We start from the raw sequence: 21,249 nt of genomic DNA, 5'->3' as shown, positions 1-21,249 counted from the left end.
ACAATAATTAAATACAAACATATACTTAGTAAATGAGTTTACGCCTGATAGATAATGAATGTTAAACCCTTTAAATTTTGTATGTTTACGAAAATCCGTATTTTTTTATTAAATAAATACTTTTCTGGTTTTATTTATAAAACAAAGTCCATACTGAGCCAGCCTAATCTTTCCTGATCCATAAAAGATCTTAAATTTGTTTTTCTTAACTTTAATCTGCAGATACAGGCAAAGGTAAAAAAAATCGGATAGCAATAAATAAATTTTGTAATGTGGCTGTTAATTTATTTTCTATTTAAAATTCTTACAAACTATTATCAACAGACATTTCTTCATTCAAATGTAAATGGTTGAGGTATCTGATTTCGTGAAGCAAATCTGTTCCTGATGTCCTTTTTCTTCAGCTGCTTTTAAGTCCATACATTATTTCAAAAGTTACTTGTCATTCATAAGTTTACATTTATTGTGAAAATTGTTATTGTGTTTTGTTAACAAATCAAAACAATGTTTTAAAGTCGTGAAGTTAATTTGAAATAATATTCGTATATTTAAAAAGCACGATTAAAAATTAGGCGTATCTTGGTTCAATGCTAGAGCCGGCCCTGCATGTATTCAGAAAATGGTATACTCTAAATATATACTTACATATTAATGTGCAACATTTTTTTAACCATGTGAATCCTAGTTCTTATCGAGTCTTGAACAATTGTGGTATTTTTATCTGGTCAAAGAAATACAATGCAATTTTGCCTTTAATTAATATTCGCTAAATATTGTTTATCGACAAACCAAATATCCACAATATAATATGTGTTGTTTTTGAAAGTAAATAACAAGATATTTTCACAATAAAAATTGAATGAATTATAAAAAAATAATACATGACCCTAAACATAGCATATTAAAAAACTTTGCGTTCTTTTAAAGATACGGCAAAATGTGCTTTGTATATCGATGACTTAAAGTGTAAAAAAAAAACTAAATAGACAACTTGAAAATAGGAAAATAAAATAATATCTCAAGTTTGTAGTGTTTAATATAAGATTCTGTAGTGTTTAGTATTTCGATTAATGGTACAAAATGACATTGTAAGTAATTTTCATCTAAAAGTGGAGTTAGCAAATTTACACTTTAAGCCATGGATATTTATTATGAAATAATGATTTTTAAAAAAAAAATCTATGAAACGCATTACTTTTTAATAAAATGGCGTTGAAATTTTGCGCATCCAAGTTTTTTTTTTATTTTATATATAATTGTTCTAAGCCGCTTCCGGACGAGCATAACTTAAAATAAAAATTCTCTGTAAATCGTATCGCTTTGTATGAGCGTCGAATAATAATAGACGTAAACAAAGGAAATATATTTAATTATAATAATAATATTAAAAATTTAAATTGAATTGAATCGCCGGTAATGCATGTGGTTGTTTCGACCAATGAAAAACAAGCATTTAAATATAAAACAAGATGGCCGACATCAACGTGACAACAGCTTTAAATAATTATTATTTATAAATGAAATTTTGCTACGCGACAATAATTTTCATTTGTTCGATTTTACTGAATATAAATAATCGGATTGCAAATTAACTACGTGTGTCATAACTATGAAAATTAAATATATACTTAACGTGTTGAGATTAGAAGAATAGATTGATTAAACTAGATAAACAATCATAAAACAATCTTCGTAATGAAATCTTTAAATTTTGAATTCCCGGCGACGGGCTCCGAAGCTGAAAAGTGAGTTTTTTTTTATAATACATAAACATTATCATTCACATCTATATAATTAGGCGTATTTTTTATTTGATTAGTGTAAAATCTAGCGATGTACTCGTTTATTTTTATATTTAAAAAATATTTAGGATGAATTATTATTAATTTAGATTATTTTAATTATTTTTTTTATTTTTTTAAATATTTAATTATTTTTTTAGTCTTGTGCAATAATGTTTTGCTGTATGTAGTACAGCATCATAATATCGAGTCAAATCGAAAATCGATTTGCTTCTTCTTTTAGGAATTACGCTGGATCTAATCGAAAAATCGAAAATAAAAACGGTTGCTTTCGCAAGATTTTAATGGTCGTCTTGGTCGATTCGGCGTAGCTCCGCTTAGTGAAAGTTTGGTTAAACTCTCATTTATCCAAGTCTGAAACAATGTCGTAGTTATAGCATCTGAAGGAAGTGATTCAGTGCGGTAGTATATTGGTTTATGTATTGCTTTGATAAATATGGAAAAGTCTAATGTGCCTTTCAGTCCTATATCCACTGAACAATCTCGACGATCCGGGACGGAACCAGACTCTTTGTTATTGCCTAAAATATACATACTTTATGAAATGTGTCATCTGCGATTGGCGGAAATATCCACTGACCCTCAGTTTTGTTCACGGTTTAAAACTGTTTTGAGGCGGAAGGGGTTTGTCTTTGGAGGCAAAATAAGCGCTGGAAAATCTGGTAAAAAGTTTATAAAATTTTAAAGTGCGGTGTTAATAGTTATAAGTCTTTGTTGGCGTGTTCAGTTCGTGTCTCTCGGTTTCTTTAATTGACATATTTGATTCGAATGCCGCATATTTTATAATATTGATTCGAAACACCTCTGGCGAATCACAGATGAGAATGTTTGTAGATCAATTGCATCGCTTATTAACGAAATATGTTTACGCCTTGAAGTGAAACTGTATCACTAATAAGGGCTAGATGTCAATAGTTGTTTTTGCGAAAGATAGATGCATTGTCTATTGCGCATCATTTACGCACAAACTTGTAGTATTTTTCGTGATTAACGCTTAGGGGCGAATGTTCTAAGAGGTGGTTCTCTTCTAATGTTAAACCTTTTCACAAGGAGAGTTGGTATTTCCTTTTCAGAATGATTGCAATGGCCGTTTGAACGTTAATGAATACAGTTACATGATTAGTTCTAAGTTCATAAAATATAGGTAAAAATAATACTTGATAAAATGAGCAAGCCTTTAAAAGGTCACGATCCTTTTAATTTCACCAATAACGGCTTCTGGTCCTTTTTTGTAATGCTTTAGGTTGTGACAGGTATTGGCGACACGTTGTGGGGATTTACATAAATATCACAACGAGGAAACTCCCGGTCGATCTTCAAAAATAACCACTCGCTAAAATAAAGAGTCCAGCTCGTGTGACCGATCTCTTTCGGAGTTTCCGTTTTATTTCGAGTTATTAAAAAAAACACGCGTCTTGCAATAGTTCAACGGTGAGCCAAGAGGTGCAAAATAGCAACTCGCCCTGTAAACACCAGCGGCCCGGGGCAATGGACCAACTCGTAAATATTGTAACGTGGCACCTGCTCGTCACGTTGTTCGAGGGGCTCAGAGGGCAAAGCTGCCCTCGAGTCACGTCTGAATTCTTTAATTCGTACGTATTCACGTACTACTTTAGGTGGATAGTGTGCTTTTTTTAAGTTATCCAAAGAGACACTGAAGTGTTTGCTTTACGTGCTTCTGAGAAACTGTTCGTTTGACTCGAGCCCATTTAAACGTGTCGCTACTTATTTTTATAAATTTATTTACTGCAATCTTCTCCATAAAAATACATATACTATCTTCCTGAAAAGTCTGAAATTGGTATCATGTTTTTAATATGGTCCATCATGTTTCAGTTTCATCATTGTGTCTAAATATTTGCTTTAAAATGGTATGAAAAGTATTTTGTGTTTTTTTTTCTTCACTTTGTTATTAATGATATCTACACGGTTATATTTCTATAGCTTTATCTTTATAACAATGTTTTGTTTATTATATATAAGCGTTCTATCATGTAATACAAACTTTTTCATCGCATTTCTATATCATGAATTACTTAGTGGCATGTGGCACTGTTTATGATCGTTTTTATAATTTCAAAACAAGTATAACATAATGAATCGACAGTTTAAGGGTATGTGCTACACAACTTATAGCAATGAAATCAGAAATGCGTTTGCTCAAATAATCCACTACAATCTTATTAATATCTCCATATAAGACGATGTTTCACATCAGTTGATTGTAATTTGACAGACAGTATTTTGTGTGAAATGATGTATCTTATCTATAGTAAACTTTATGTTCATTATAAAACTTACAATAAATTACATATTTTAAGCTGCATGAAAATCAGCGATTAAATTTGTTTTAAAATCTTCTTCGTTTAGAAATATTTTAAGAATAACTTTCACTTAAGGAAAGACAGGCTTTAGGTGAATAGGATTATTAAATATTTTTTTGATATTTTTTTACCATAACAATTTCTTTCAAAATCACGCAACAGGTTTTTCCTGGAAAACTGCGCTTTTCGAAATTATATTCCTTTCAAAATATTCGTATAAAATTTGGCAAATCATCGTCTTATTGATATTCAACATCGACACAATTTATATTTCTAAAAATAGATATACGACCGCTTTTACTGTATTTTAAATATTATTATAATTTAAAAGCATTGGACTGATTTTATTAAGGATGTTATGAATGCCAAAGTTCTTAATAATATAGTTTATGTTACATTAAGTTTTCTTCAATGTCTGTCTTTGTTATTTTTTATACACTTTGATATGATATGATCTAAAATATCAAGGTGTTTAATAGATAAGTAACTTTTAAATAAAAACGACTTAATAGTGTTGTTTTGATCCCTCAACACATCATGATCCGTTCACGCGTATTCGCGTGATTGCAAAATTTCAAGATCAGTCCAATAAGATATTTTAGAGTGTCAAAAATAATGCTACTTAAGCTAACAAAAATATCGGGGGAACGTAATAAAGACTTAAATTCAAAATAAGATAATACATATATACCTTTAAATTCCTAGAAAATCGTGGACAGTAATATGTTAAACATACTAATAATTATAAAAGTGCTTATATGTTTGCAAATCTTTAAAATTTGTATTGTAAGAATAACAGAAGATTTTTATACACTTCTGATATTTGTACTACATGATATTTACATGATACATGATTTTTGTACTACTTTGATCAAATAAATTATCACGATATTCACCCGTGAGATTAAGAAAATCTAGGAAAACCTAATCTATAGTGTTCGATTTTATTTATAATAATTTAGTAATCACTAATTTTTCTCTTACAGACACGATTTAAATTGAAAAATGTTTCGAAAAAAAATTCGAACCCACATTTTTCAGGCACCAGTTACTGACTCACTCGTAGTATTTTATTTACATGATATTGTCTTAAAAAAAATTCCTCCCGGCAAAAGCCGCAAAAAATATGTAGTAGATTTATATACATAAATAGTTATATATTAAGTGCTAAATGACGCATTGGGGAAACCTATCATGTATTTATGGTCTGATTTGTATTAAATCAATATAATAAAAATATATTTTCTTAATTATTGATTGTTATAGTATATGAGTACATATTTTTGCCCTCTATTTTGAAACATGATGGCAGATCAGTGCTCATAAAGTAACGCTTTATAATTAAATGTTCGCCGAGAGGGATGCACCGGTACGTGTAAGGACAAAGGGCAGTATTGATTTATTGTATTCAAAATACGGTTATAGATTTTGTTCATTTATCGCCACTTTTATTTATTTATAAATATATAAACATATATTTTGAAAACCGGTGATGGCACTGTTTTATCTCAGATAAACTGTGTTCTTTTAAAGCCTTTTTAGTTAATGGTTAAATATGTTTTATTTATTTTAGTCCTTGCCTTTTTCGATGTGTTTTTATTATTTTATTTATTTGAATTAAGCCTTTGAGGAGTACCGCCGTACGTGTACGGCGGTCGTTCTTTCACTGTTATATAAAACATAAAACACATTATAATTATATTATATTTTTTTAATTTTAATTAATCTAAATGATTTCCATAGAAAATTATACTAATAAATATATATGTTTTATAAAAAATATTGCAAACCTTTCTATAGATATAAATTACCCAAAAGCCGAATAATATATTTTATAATAAAAATGTAAAATAAATTATTAAAACATACTCCTATAAAAAAGTAAAAAATAAAACGCTAAGAATCGTTGATTTTTTTTCTATAATTAACTATAAATGCAATATAAAATAATTATAAATAAATGACAACAGAAATAATTAGGGAAAAATACATAAAATTAATTTACTCTCAGGTGTAGTGAGTTAAATTAACAAATGTGCATAATTTAACTCACTACACAAAAGGTTAAGACAATCTTGACCTAACAGGTTGCCCCAATGCGTCACGATAGTACAAAAATAAAACATATAATTATTATTACACAAAAAATATTATATAGTAAGATGCAAAATAATACGCTAAAAAATATTGGTGTTCTTAATATTAGGCTGCAAGTTTTATAAAAATCTGAGTAAAACTACAAAAGTTATAACATGTCACAAAAACCGATAATATTTAAATATCAATGACAAAAAAAAATATTTTTTATTTTTTTTATTTAAATATTATAATAATTTTTAAGTTCTATACACTCAATCATTTTTATTATAACATGAATGACAAAAAACGGTGTAATTAACTAATTTAACTCAATAGAATGAAGTAATAATAAGATATTTTTAAAACTTTTCCGAAAAAATTGTTAGCCTGTTTGATTCACCATCTTTTTTTAATTAGCAACTATGATTTTTTTACTCTATTATAAAATGCTATCGCAAAAAGTAATAATGTGAAATTGAAGCAATAAATGTAGCGGTTCTAGTGAGTAGGTTTAATTAAATTTTCATAAAAGTTTTCCGTAAAATTGCGCTTATAAATATCTCGATAAAATTCGTTTATTCAACATCCTGTTTCAAAATAGCGGTTAGTCAAAAGAGAAAAAATAAATAGATTAAAATGTTATATAACAGATTTTGTACACATTTTTATCTATTTTTAATATTAAATAGATTGTATTCTGTATAAGAAATCAATTAATAAAAGTTTCGTTCTTACTTATGCAGAAACTATTTATTCTATTGTAAAATACAAAGCATACTTAAATTTATTTATATTTATGTATCATTTAAATAAGGTCTACCTTTGTAACGAATTGTTTGAAGTAGTAGCATAAGAATGTTAAACCTTTGATGCTGCAGATTAAATTAAAATATCAATTGAAAGCTCGCTTAAAATGTATTCTGTAATTTAAATAAAAAATGTATTAGTTATTGATTTTGCGGGAATATTTTATGCTGATAGATACATGATTTCTATTTCTTAAAATCACAGTGTAATAGTAATACATTATTATGTAATATTATCATACTTTGTGGTATCATTAGTGCTGGTCTTATACTATAAGTTAAAAATTACGCAATTTGTTGCTTAAATTTATTAATTTACAATTCTCTAAAATATTTCATTAACGGTTTATCTAAAGTATTATTCAACACTTTAGTGTTTAATTCAACTACATACACGGTAAGGTAGCATAAACATGTATCGTCTTACATGTCTATGTTTATAGTATAAATTTCTGAGAGAAGCTTTCCACTTTTAACCTTTATCACTATCGATGCAGAGATATTAGCTAACACGTTTATTCCCCTTTCGGCTCATAAAAGAGCGTTCGTCTAGCGAAAAGGTCGACAATCGCTGTCGAACCGTCATTGTTTGCGATGACGGATAACCACCGACAGGGGTACGGAACCTTTCCCAGAGACAACGAGCTTAATGAGTGGTAATTAAAGCGCCCATCGATCACAGTCACGCCGGCCGATTATGTTCTATAGTATATAATATATATGTACATACATACGTATATATACATTTATATATATATATATATCTGTGTACATTGAGGTTCTTTGACAAAAATGTAAAATTTGATGAAAGGAACTGAAATACACGACGACGACGACGTGAAAAACAAGTTTCGTTTATTATTTATGAGTTTTTTGCGTCCTTCGATGATGTAGTTTTTTGCTCAATGAACGTATATTTATCATGTTTTGATCCTGTTTCGATCTATCAAACTATAGATTAGTTTCGCTATATTTATATGTACTCATCAATGCTCTCAGTGAATAAATACAATTGAATCTTAAAGATCGATAGATATACTTTCAATATCAATCTTCTCTTCTGTGTGACATATGTTGGCCGCCACAATTTTTTATTATTATCTGAGCTTGCATATACCTAAATCTTTGTAATCATAACTATGTTTATTAAATATATAAGTATTGTATTCTTTCAGAAAAAATGTTTAAAATGGGATTTTAAATGGTATATGATTTAAAGGTAATATGTAAATTATCGATATTACAATTGAAATCTTAAAATGTTCAACAATCAAAGGATTGAATCACTATCAATAAATTAATGTCAATTATGTATGAAAATATGTGTTAGATAATGAAACAAATAATAATCTAAGATCATTTAGAACATATTATTTTAATAGAATTAATAATAAAGACCCTAATGTTTAACCTTGTGGTATACTAATCTTTATTTATAAATCATTAATATTAGCCTAATTTATTTTATACAGATGTTATGTTAAATATTAGTGAATATATTCTAGATTTTACTTTGTATTTTATAATTTAAAACATAATGCGAATAATACGTGTCTGTAATGATTATCTCAGATATGCTATCCAGTGTTTTTAATACATTTGATAACAATTTTTTCTTTATCGATACAAAATCATAAGATTATTTATTTATTGTATGATATGTAAATTTTTAATACATAATAAATCGATTTTTTTAAATAACATCAAAGAAATAAATACACAACATAACTTCAATCGAAATATCGTTGCGTTAAAAAAATTAAATGATCACATGTGTTTACAAATTAACCCATAAAATATTATATGCAGATTTTTTTATTTTGCTAAATAAATATCAGAACGTTGTAAAATAATAAAAGTCATTAAATAAACACTTATGCCTTTCATCTTTATTTATATGTTATATCATCATAAATCATGTTATTAAAAATATATATTTACGATATTGTTTCTTTGTTCTAGGATGACGACAAAAAATCAAAAAGAAAAAGTGGCACATCGTCACAACCAGAGCCTGAAGAGCTTGCAAGAGTTCCTGATCCTTCAGATGCTAGTTTAAATGGTATTTTAAATTAATCATTCACTTTTTAACATAAATTATTACTATAAGTTACCGTAGTTTTGGATCAAAAAAAATATATAGATGGATTGTGCTAAGACATATTTAAGAAATTAATTATTCTTGCATTTTATCAAATAATTATTTAATTTACCAACATAATATTCATAAAATATATATTGTTTATGATTATTTATTTATTAAAATGGATTAAATACTTGATTTTGATTTATATTGCTTCTACCACATTAGAATATTATATATTAAATATAAATATTTATTAATTGGATCAATAAAATGTAGAACTATGATTTAGGTTTGATTTTTCTACTTGCTATAAAAACGCTTTTTTTAAAGCTCATATCTCATATAAAAAAAAGATTATATTATCAGATAGGAATCATTATAAGATAAAAACAAATAAAAATATGTTGTTGCAATATGAATTAAATAATGAGGTAGCATACTTAGTCAGTGACATATATTTTATTAATTATTAACTATTAATGCAGCTTACAATTAACAAGTTTCACTATGCACGACCTAGCTTAACTATTCATCTACACGATTATAAAATCAAGGAAAACTTAATCTATAATGATTGATCAGAATTATATTTATATAATTATCAGTAATTCCGATAAATTAAAAAACTTTAGGGTTCATGTCTTGTACATATTATTCAACCGACTTGATCTATCTTATTGGTATACTGTACATATTAGTAATTATTATTTTTTTTTCTGTATCGACGGTTACATACATACCTTCGTCGTATTTTATCAACCTTTCAGTAACTTTAGGCCACCCTATATATATCGTACTTTATATGTATGTGAAATTCGACGTTCGCTTTTATATCCGCCAAAAATTGACGGGTTCCGACGTTGTAGAAATATTTATGTCTTCTCTGTATTCAAGGATCCGATTTACAAGACACGTGGAATTTGACATTGACACGTGATAACGCAGAAAATCCGCGACGTGGAAAATCTGGCAATTTCGCCTGTCTTTGCGAAATACGAAAATAATACTGGTATCTAAGAAACGCAACGTAATGTTCGCTCTTGTTTTTAAAAGACATCCGACGATAATACTCTTCAGAATTTTTCGATGGAAATAATATAATAATAATTTGTACAGTAAATTGATATTTGTATATAGATACAAAATGGATAATTCACAATCGGTAGCTCGAGTTCCTGTCGTATTGGGTTGTCTGTGTCAATTTGGTGTGAGCTCCAGTGGTGGTGAGCATAGGGTTGAACTTCCGTGTCTTTTAAAATAAACTGGGAAAGCAAGTAGCTTATAAATTATTGTAGAAATGAGAAGAGATCAATATTTTTTTTTTTTTTAATTTTTACTGTCCACTTCATACGTAATTAATATTATCACAATTTGCTTAGTGTTTTAAAAGGAGGCATTCAAACATGTTATGCATAGTGTCCACAATAAATTCTGTTATGATAGTGCCACAAGGAAATTTTAGCGTCATATCGCACTTAAAAACAAAACTAAGCTGTCATCTTGAATACTGTTGTTTTTAAGCACATGTATAGGAACCAAAATATTTATATATAATTTGACCAGAATTTTCATTTACTTTCTTTCTATATTTCGACTGCGATTTTCCAGCCATGATCACGAATTAGCCGCTCTGGTCCTTGATCTTGTCATATATACTCGTTTCGGTGGGGCATTATCAATTATATTAAATCATTGTCCATATGCCCCGGATGAGTCATTTGTGTCTGTGTTAATGTGTTTGTTTAATTGTGTGGCATTTTTATATGATTTTTTCGTAATGACTCCAAAACCAAGATTTTAATTTTGATTTAATATTACATATTACAAAATATCTGTATACGATTACGTATACATTAAACGATTTAAAATAAATATGAATTATATATATTTTAACGCTACTTAAAAACCCATTCATTGAAAATATTTACTTTAAAGATTGCACCACTTTGCCATAAATATCTTCAGAGCAACACATTTTTTTACATTGCTTTTTATGACACTAATCTGACGCAGATAAGAGATGAGTTTGTGAACATATATACGTATATCATGTTCCATATTTAGCGTTACAAAGTTGTTTTTGTGATATTTTTTTCTATGTTTTCACATAGTGCTTAAACATATGTACATATTTATCCCAATTGACAAATTTAAACAGGACAATGAAAATAAAGCGTGCTGAAAAATATAAAAATCTTATCATTGTTAAGACAGCAACGTGTGCATTTTTTTTGTATAATCCTAGTTAAAAGCGTTTTTATCTTGGCATGTTTTATTTGTATGTGTCTTTAAAGATATTTACGTGGAAATATAATGTCTAAGATCGCTATAATGTGGTCGTTGAAGTATGGCAGATAAACTGAGACGACTTTATAGCCTTTTATGTCGTATGTTTGCATAAGATTACCTTTATTGCGCACATACTACGTTTAACTATTTTTTATAGTTAATCGATTTTTAATTTCCGATTTAAAATATACATATATGATTTATTAAAGATAAACCTTCCAAGAATATGTTACGCATATTAACCGATTTAATTTTATTTGTATGAATGAAACCTTGAGACGTATTTTTTTCTATATAACATAGGTTTATTTCGCAGAAAGCTATTGTCCAAATCTAAAACCGATTTTGAGACATATGGTCAAGCAATGATAATGTAAGCAATATTGCCTTTCAAATACATTTCTATCTAGATTATATACTATTATTGATTCTGTGTATTAAAATTAGTTATGCAATATATAATTAAAATCTTACAATAATATTTTATATCTTACATATGACAACGTTTTTTTATTGCGCTTCCACTAATATAGATTTTATTTTATAAGTCCGTATAGAATTCGCATTATATTTGTTAATGTGTTTTAAAAGATAGGTTTGAAGTGGTTGTTATTTTAACTATGTATTTTTGCACTTAAATTTAGCATGTTTTATAATACATATTTTTTAATGAATCATATCTGTATAAATTATTTAGAGTGTTAATTTCTGTGACAGAAATATTTTTAGCTTTGAAAATATTAATATAAAAATATGTATGACATACATTTTAATATTATCTACACAACATAGGATCTGTGTTAGTTAACTCTTTGGTTAAATATTTGTTTTTCAGTTTGTTATTAATATTCAACATGCGATACTTTGTCACCTCAGTTGTGCTCAGTATTCAATACTAGACAGATAAAAGAGTACGTTGTTTTATTATATATTAAAAATTTATTTTTAAATTAGACAAATAATTATTAATACTACACTTTTAAAATTAAATAAATTTGCTTTCTTTACTAATCAGTCGTTCCATCTCAAAATCTTCTACGTCATATGTATATATTTATGATATTTGTTCAGTGTGAAATAAAAAATAAAAAACAACACATATAATCTTATCTTGTAATAAAACGCGCTTCATATCGAACAGTAAGTCTCTGGCCCTTGTCGCAGATACATTAATCAAAAAGGTCAAAAACTTAGTGTATATACAAAAATCTATTTTGTGCAAAACGAACCGTCGCGATTAATGAGCCGTGGAAGCCTTCCGAGTCTCGAAAAGGTCCTTTGCAAAGTTCCTTTGATTCAAAAGTACTGTGAGATCGCTAACATATCGAAGTGAAAATAAATTAAGCAATATACGCGAGTGAATCTATAATGTGAATGAGCAATGAAATTCTTAGTGTTATTTTGTGCGAATTCCCAGTATTAAAAAATATATCGTGAGCTATTAAATGCGCCTAGTGTCAAGGATGAGTTCTCAAAGGCGGAATTCCAGAAGGGGATCGGATTTTTGTGAGTAATTTTGTCGTATATTATGTAAGATATAGAGATAAATTTAAAGATTATATAGTCATAGTTAATTAATTACTTAACTGTCAGGCAGTTTACACGTGGTAATTGAATGTCAAATGGTTAATAATAAAGAAAAACTTGGCATTCCGACTGACAGTGTATTGTTGGAGATAATTAATTTGAGCAATAATTAGACATTAGTTTTGTAGCATTTAATACATAATATATTTATGTTTATTTTTATTTAATCAATTTTAATGACATATTATATCAATTTAAGGTTAATAATTAAAATCGTGTTATACATACGTTACATAGAATATCTTAATTTATGGTTATTTTCTTTAGTTAACTAATTTAATTTGAGATATTTTTAAAAATAGATGAAAATTTATTGTAATCTCTAAGATTTATCACATAAGATACATATTGAAGTATCAGAATCGTTGCGTGGAAATTAATTGTTTTAAGCAGGGCCAACTTTGTCTCTGTTTTGTTCTACTTGCAATTTTATAGGTTAATCTGTCAACACATATTTTGTATTTGGTTTTATTTATGTGGCGCAGGAGTTGTGTCACCGGACACTAACAGATGACGCAAGTATGGCACACCTGTTAAGCCATCAGAGTATTAAATTGTCCATGAGAGAAGCGCTTATTTCTTAGGTAAATTCCTGCAAATTATGCGTTAAAGCTGTTTTTAAATGTACATTGCCAGGAATCAATGTAATTCATAACACAAATTTGCTTTCAAATGTAACATTGTTGCATTAAATACAAATGAATCATCTTCTAAAAAACATATTGAGTGAATAAATGCTGGTGTATTTATGGTTTAGATTAGTAGTTCATATGTATGTAGGTTCTTTGTTGCTTTATGTAATAATATATGTCACTGCAGCTGGAGTCGGTTTTTTCTTCTTTTTTTAATAATAGCACATTTTCTTAATAAAAATTCGAGTGCCACTGCCAAGACACGAACTCGCAACCTCATAGTTATTGGTCTGAAACGTTACGGACTACGCTATTCCGTCCATCATATAAAATGGCTTTTCGCGAACACTTCTTTTATATCATCATTTTTCCTTACACATTTATTTTTTACTTTTGACCAGAATTAGGATCACTAAAATTTTATCACTACTCATTCAGACACTCAAGACAAAAAATATGATATTTATTACTTGTTCTTGAGTTTCACTAAAAGCTATAGTTTTTTTATTTTTTCCAGAATGTTTTTGGATTAACTTGAATCTCCTTTTGCATAATATAAGTCATATGTTTTCAAAGCCTTCACAACAAACTGCATTTCATTGCATAATTTCGTGGTTCTAAATTTATCATCAGCATAATATATTTCTTCTAAGTTTGTTTGCTTTATAGTTCTTCACTTAAATTCTGAGAGTTTATTAACTCAACTGGATTAAATTATACAAATTTATGTATAACATTTTTATTAAAATTTGCTGATATTTGTGGTAGTTTAAAAATATATATGGTATTACAAATATTTTACTTATTTGATATGTTATTATTAGACGTATTTGCTGTTTAAAATTATTTCCTAAATAAATTATCTTAAAAATATTTTCCTAAATGATTCCTGACAACATCGCAAGTGGGACGATTCAATTGAAAAAGCAATTTGGCTTCTGCGGAACAACGTTAAATTCATATATTTCGTTCAGGTTTCGCATCCTTATTCCATATAGAAACACCGTAACATACGACAGTGATCTAATTAGGTCTTAATAAAATGGAAATTTGCAATGAATTTCAATTACATAATTTTAAATAGTGCGTATACAATATTTAACTAGATAAGTTGGCTTTGTGCCAGTTACCTTCGAAACACCGTTTGGAACGCTAACAAGCTTGTTTCCTATCGGCCGATGATGTCTGACACGATCCAAATTTACTAATTGATCAAATGACGCCTCATTGTCGTGACATGGCATCGTTCCATATTAAGTAAATCATATGTCAAAAGAAAATTCAGAAAATACACTAAGCGCCAACTTCGAGACTTTATTTTGTAAATATTTACGATGAGTTCGAGAAGAAAAAAGGCAATAAATAACTAGTTTACTTAAAATTATTTTATACTTAAGGCAAATAAAATAATTGTACATGCAATGTTGTATATTATACAACGTCGGAACGATTAATTCGATAAGCGATTATAATATATCTGGTTGCTGCGGTACCTCGCGATAGTGAGAAACCGACAGCTAGTCTATTTATTATATAAAACATATTTATTTAGGTTTTCATCTAATCTTGCACGAATTGAAATTTAAAATATTTTTGTATATTATAGAAACAGAATGCTTTGGATTTAGGTTAAGTTTGCTTAATAGAATTTAAAACAGCATTTTTCTGTGTATTTATTATTCTTAAGATGTTTACCTTTACTTCTTTTGTCGTTTTTATTCATATGGATTAAAACACATGAGCTCCTCAGTAAATCAATTAAATACACGTACAACTGTGTTTTAAATGCTTCCGATTTCTTGCCAGCTTGAGTCAAATTATCACTAAATTTATTGTTTTTCTCAATTCAGTACATTTCACTGAAGATCTGGAACCTTTGACATGTTGTTAGCAATATTTTCTTTGACATTTTATGCTTGTATTTGAATTTAAGATTGTTTTTATCGTAGTCACCAATACACGAGATTTCGCGAAATATTTTTACTATATTTTCTGGTTGAAATTGTAAATGTATTGTATTTACTGCTAACTGAACTTGACTGAGTACAAAACACACCTACCCTCTTCTTTAATCGACTCAAAAACCAATTATGAATTACGTGGAATTAATAGAGAATGCCATAAATATATTCTACTATATAAACACAGTTTTAGTACGTCTAGTTGATTTTGTAACAAATTTTGGAAGCGACTCTATATATGTATATACATATGTGGCAACTTTTTTTCTTTGGTTTTAAATTATTTCGTACACGAAACTCTTTGGAATTGTTTTTTTAAATTGAGTTGCATGTCCTTGTTAAATTACGTTAGTTTATATTTGTGTCACAATTATTTCCGTAACACGTAATGCAAGTATCAGAAAAAATACACTTAGCGTTGTCTGACTTTTTTAAAGTAAACAATGACATACCATGTAATTAGTGTTTCTTCTCGAGAAAAATGAAAGATTTCAAAAATTTTATAGAACCTTTTATGCTTAAATTTAATTTGTACGAATATTTTGTAATATTTTACAACCACTACATTTTTCATACTATGTACTGCATAAGGGGTGAGTCTGTCCCAGATGTTTAAAAATATACATGCTTTCTTGAAAGCTTTTAATAAAGATGTTTTGTACTCTAATAGATTTAGTAATCTAAGAATTACATTGATAATCAGATAAGAAGATACCGCTTCGCGTAGGAATCGGCAGTTTGCAAAAATTTATGGGGGCTTTTAGATAGTTATGCCATAAACTTTTTCTGTCGGCGAACTTAAAACTCGTTTTTTTCTTTATCTTATTCAAAATATGAAAAATATTAATTAGCAATAGCTGTTATTGACAATTTTTTCTAAACCCGAAACTCTTTCGTACCTCGACTCATAATTATTTTAAGAACATTCTCTTTAACAAGCATTTACTGAATTATTATAATCACTTACTTATATATTATTATACAAATTTTTTTTTTTATTTATCAAAATTTTCATTTCTCGAGAAACCAGAGTACTTACTCGTAATATTTAATAATAATATACATCGGTGTGCCATTAATTTGTTATTAAATCTGGGTGTTCTATATTCTATTTAAATAATTTAATTGCTCTTTGTTTTTACTGACTTATTATGGACGACATAGTAGTATAAGTTGAGCAAAAATAAATATATTTATTTACAACACAAAATCTTAAAAATATATTAAAATATGTTTATATAGCCTGAGACTTATGCAACTAATAAATGATTTATTAGATGCTATAACTATAAATCATACCTAATCGGGCTTTCACTTGCGCGGATTGAGGCTAGGCCCGACCTCCTACCCGAGCTTTCGCGAGTTATAGTTGCGATTGAATTTAAAAAATAAATTATATTTTTAAATTATGAGATTTTTTATTCAGGATATTATTAAGATTAATTGCTATTTTAAATAAAATTTCTATACCTGCCTATGTCAAACATTACATATTTTTACAAACATCAATATGCAAAAATAATATTAAAATAATCAAATATTGTTATACGCATTTAATTTGTGACTAACTTCAGATCATTCTACGGACATATACTTACATATCTTAAATCTGAGTGGGAAAAAAATATTTAAGAACCATTCTATGCTTTTTGAATACGTAATAAGGAGCTAGTTATACACGGGTAGATTTATATGTATACCTAATCTACATAATATTTTTATTTTTATTTTTTCAGACCTCCGCACCGCATTCGGACTGCTGGATAGGGACAGCGACGGACACGTGACATTCAGCGAGCTCCAGTTTATGCTGAGGAACCTCGGCATCGAGGTCAAGGACGAGCTCCTGCAAGATCTGATGAAGGACGCGAGTCGCGCAGGTTTCTTTCTTTGCTCAATACTCTATCGTAATTACCCAACGAAAGAGGGTAAAGAGAAACCCCTTACGCACACAATATCCGTTCACGAGACAATTTAATCCCGGGTCCCGAAATTGCGGTTTTGTACACATTAGCGAAAGTAGGCAGCAGGGGGTTCTGTCGTCTCATTTTCGGTTATGTAAGCACCTCCGACGACAGAATATTAAAGGCGAATACGACTCGGAATGGTGATTTTTCAAGACTTTCTCGGCAGACTTAAGAGATATTAAAAATTGCTCGAAACAGCGACGCTAGCTACGTGCCAGCGAGCTCCGGTTCTTTGCCTCTCGTATAGCCATCTTAAACAATAGATTTTACGTGTTCTATATTTTTTATTATTATTAATAATGTAGAGATTTTAATTTAAATTAAAACATAATTTAGGTTCATACTTTTCTAGTTTTAATTATTAATATAGTTATATACTTTAAAAAATTTAATTAGATATTCTTTAATATAAATTATTTGCAAGGTTTTAAATATACGTCTCTATTTAAAAATATTATATGATATTACACAAAAAATTATTCATTTAAAAATTTTAAAAAAATATAAAAAAACACACAAAAGCCCTCGTTACGACCAAAAAAATATCACGCAAGTGTTCTTACTGTAAATATTATCCGTCATTGAAAGAATATTGCTTTGTTGTGAAACGACCACGGGAAACAATAAACCACACAGATGCCCACAATTGTAAAGGGTCTTATTCTCAAGACTCGTGCTAATTTTCTGTGACCAAAATAATCATCCATCAACGAGGAAACAAGACAATAGCGTAAAGGATTGAAAAAATCCTAAATAACACGCAAGGATTCTCCAGTGCATTGTTGCAAAACGGTCACGTATATAATAAATCACCGGATCCACAAGATTCCCGTTGCAGTATACGACCTTGGATAATGCCCATCATGCAAACCTCGCTTTTTAAAAGCATATACGTTTTGCTGTTCTAATAAATGAGTACATCTATCGCTGCATAATTGTGATTGGTTAGCAAGCTTTGCAGCCCTAGACTTCAATGAGGAGAAGGTAGTTACAAGCGACCACTCGAAGAGACCAGCAGACGCCCGCGGACAACATACTGTCATGGATGCATACATCCCGATAGGGAATCCTTCATACATGCACCACTGTAGCAGAGAGAGATCATCCTATTAATACTAATAAGGACCTCCCATGGACATCATCCCTGCGCCAGCTTCTCCACCACCACTCGAAGAAAACATCTCGCCATTTATCGTCTGTCGCAGTTGTAACATAGTCTAATAAAACCTTAACTAGATTTCACCAAGCGTCTCACTGGCTACGAAGTCATCACCCCTAGGGTTCTCAAATCTTAATAACAGGTTATAATGCGTCACGATTGTAAAAATTAAAATATGGTATTATTACAATACACCTATTATGATGAATAATTAAAATAAAACCGTGTTAGGTCGTGCATAAGGAGCAAAACTATAGTTGCTAATAACCAGTACAATAGCGTAATGATATGAGTCATGATTATTAAGTTGAAAGTCGTGGGTTCGAATCCCATTTAAGCCCCAAGATATTTTTCGATGATTGTCGTATGTGTGGAATTTTTTGTGATATGTATAATTTCTATCACTGGTGATTTATATAATCAAAAATGTATATTGTTGTAAAAGTACAAACAAAATTTTCATAATATAGATTCACTACATCATCACTAAATAGCATTTCAATGCTCTAAAAAATCTCTAAAAATCCATTGCTAATTATTAGCATCGTATAAGGTAATTATAAAATCACTATAGTATTTTTTTATGTAAGCTAACCGTGTAATTTATACTAAAAAATAGTAGTTGCCTACTATTTGTAAAAAATAATAACATTTTATGAAGGAAGAAGGATCATTCTAATATTCTTTTATAAAATATCTCAGATAAAGATTTGATTTTAGATTTCTATATATCCTATTTATATTTCCATCTAATATATAAAACCAAATAAATATCCTTGTCGAATTTTAGTCAGCAAAAAATAATAAACAATATATTATTGAGTTTTTTAGTTAATATCTTAAAAATAAATAGTCAATATATTAATATAACATGTAAAATGCAAAACGGTCGCTGACAGAAAATGCATTAATGATAACCCGTAATCGGCTTATCAAGGCCCTATTTTACACCGACCAAGAACTATAGAACGAGGTCAGTCGTGTGCAATCGAATCGCATTAAGCACGTGTCGAAAATCGTGCTTTCCACGAACGGATATCTGGAAAATTAATCTACCGAGCGTTACTTTCGACCAAAACAATAATATGCAAAGTTGGAAAAAACAAGGGGTCTTTCGGTGTTTTTCCGCGTTTTGATTGATTTTTCCTCGGCTCAAGGATTTCATGACGGCCGAAATGAAAGTAGTTTTTGTCGTGATACTCAATCCAATCGCGGGGTTTTTCCTCTTTTTCACCTATAGAATATTTTGCTAGAAAAGCAGGTAAAAAACGCTGAAAGAAAATCAATCGGAAACGTGGAAGAAATTTGTTGGGTGTTGAAATGTATTTACAAATAATATGTAAAAATATATTTATATTTAGATAATAAATATTATAGTTTATTTGCCACATAATATACCAATATATACATAATATTTAATTTTTAAATGTTTAATTGTATCAGTTTTCCATGGGATTATGTATAAAGACATTAACCTTCGTAATTTCTGTTTTGCATATTTGAACAACAGATTAATGTTATCCTTGCTAAATTTTAGACTAAGATATAAAAATAATACATTATAGATAAGGTTAAAATATATATATATATATATATGATTTCAAACTAAAACATAAGTTCCATGGGCGATTAATAGTACGTCAATGACAAATTGCTTCACTGCCTCCTTATGTTACAAAATATTTTATACATACACGTAACATAATAAAGAAAGGTTAATGATGTGACATTTGAACCTCGCCTTTTTATGTTATAAGCTATAGTGAACTATTCAAGTAAAAACTTTCAACGCAACGAAAATTCATGCGACGCCATCCGCAAATTCACTTTGTCCTCTGTTTTATAATTAAATAAAACCGACAGTTGACTATCTCTGGCGTACAGTAATCTGATTTCCGCGGAAAATGGCTATTCGGATTACCTGGTCCTATTTTATGATGTAATATTCATCATGGCGTATATTTTTTTTAATTTAATATTTTCTTCTTTTCCAAAATTGGTCAAAACACGTGAAGGTCAAAAATAAAAATGCCGGGACATTTTCAGTCCTTGCGTGCTTGATTTAATATGTGCAATAAAAATTAATCGTCCTAGGAATGGTTTATTTATATGCCGTGTTATTATAGTGTAAAAGTGCGCAAAAGCAAAATTCCATAAAATAAGCTGTGAATATTGTTCATTAAAAAGTTTGATATAATTTTCGAACTTAACGATGAAATTATAATATTTAAAAAACATTCTCAATACGTAGTCGTAAATTATAACTCAATTGAAACTTTTCTTGCTGGAAAATGTCACATAAAGTTCATATTTGAGAGTTAAATATATAATAATATATTGAATCATATACTGGAATATATATATATATAGACGCAATAGTTGTTCATTGTTATAATTACAAGATGCTGATGAAACTTATTTTTTCGAATTACTATTCAAATAACACGCATTTTACAAATGCTCCCATCTGCCCTCCCCAAATGCCATCCATGTATCTCACACTCATTACTAGTGTTTTTTATCGAGAATTATTTCTCGAGAAAAATAGCAAATAAAG

The 21,249-nt window shown here is 28.7% G+C and overlaps 1 protein-coding gene across 5 annotated transcripts in view; it reads left to right on the top strand.

Annotated features, from left to right (window-relative positions):
• Eip63F-1 (Ecdysone-induced protein 63F 1) overlaps positions 1-21,249 on the top strand; it is a 93,696-nt gene that overhangs the window by 62,933 nt on the left and 9,514 nt on the right. For 4 of the 5 annotated variants that reach the window (XM_088183426.1, XM_088183425.1, XM_088183424.1 and 1 more), the window contains exons 3-4: positions 8,974-9,073; positions 17,303-17,446. In XM_088183426.1, coding sequence (XP_088039552.1) covers positions 8,974-9,073; positions 17,303-17,446 — 244 coding nt within the window. Of the gene's footprint in view, positions 1-8,973; positions 9,074-12,255; positions 12,893-17,302; positions 17,447-21,249 lie in introns of those variants that run through there. The other variant, XM_088183428.1, reaches the window with a different exon arrangement.

The sequence above is a fragment of the Plectrocnemia conspersa genome, unplaced genomic scaffold (genome assembly GCF_051122295.1).
Source record: "Plectrocnemia conspersa isolate PC_06_02 unplaced genomic scaffold, ASM5112229v1 ptg000003l, whole genome shotgun sequence".
Taxonomy (NCBI): domain Eukaryota; kingdom Metazoa; phylum Arthropoda; class Insecta; order Trichoptera; family Polycentropodidae; genus Plectrocnemia; species Plectrocnemia conspersa.
The sequence above is the reverse complement of the archived record's forward strand: the minus strand, read 5'-3'. Positions and strand labels throughout refer to the sequence as shown.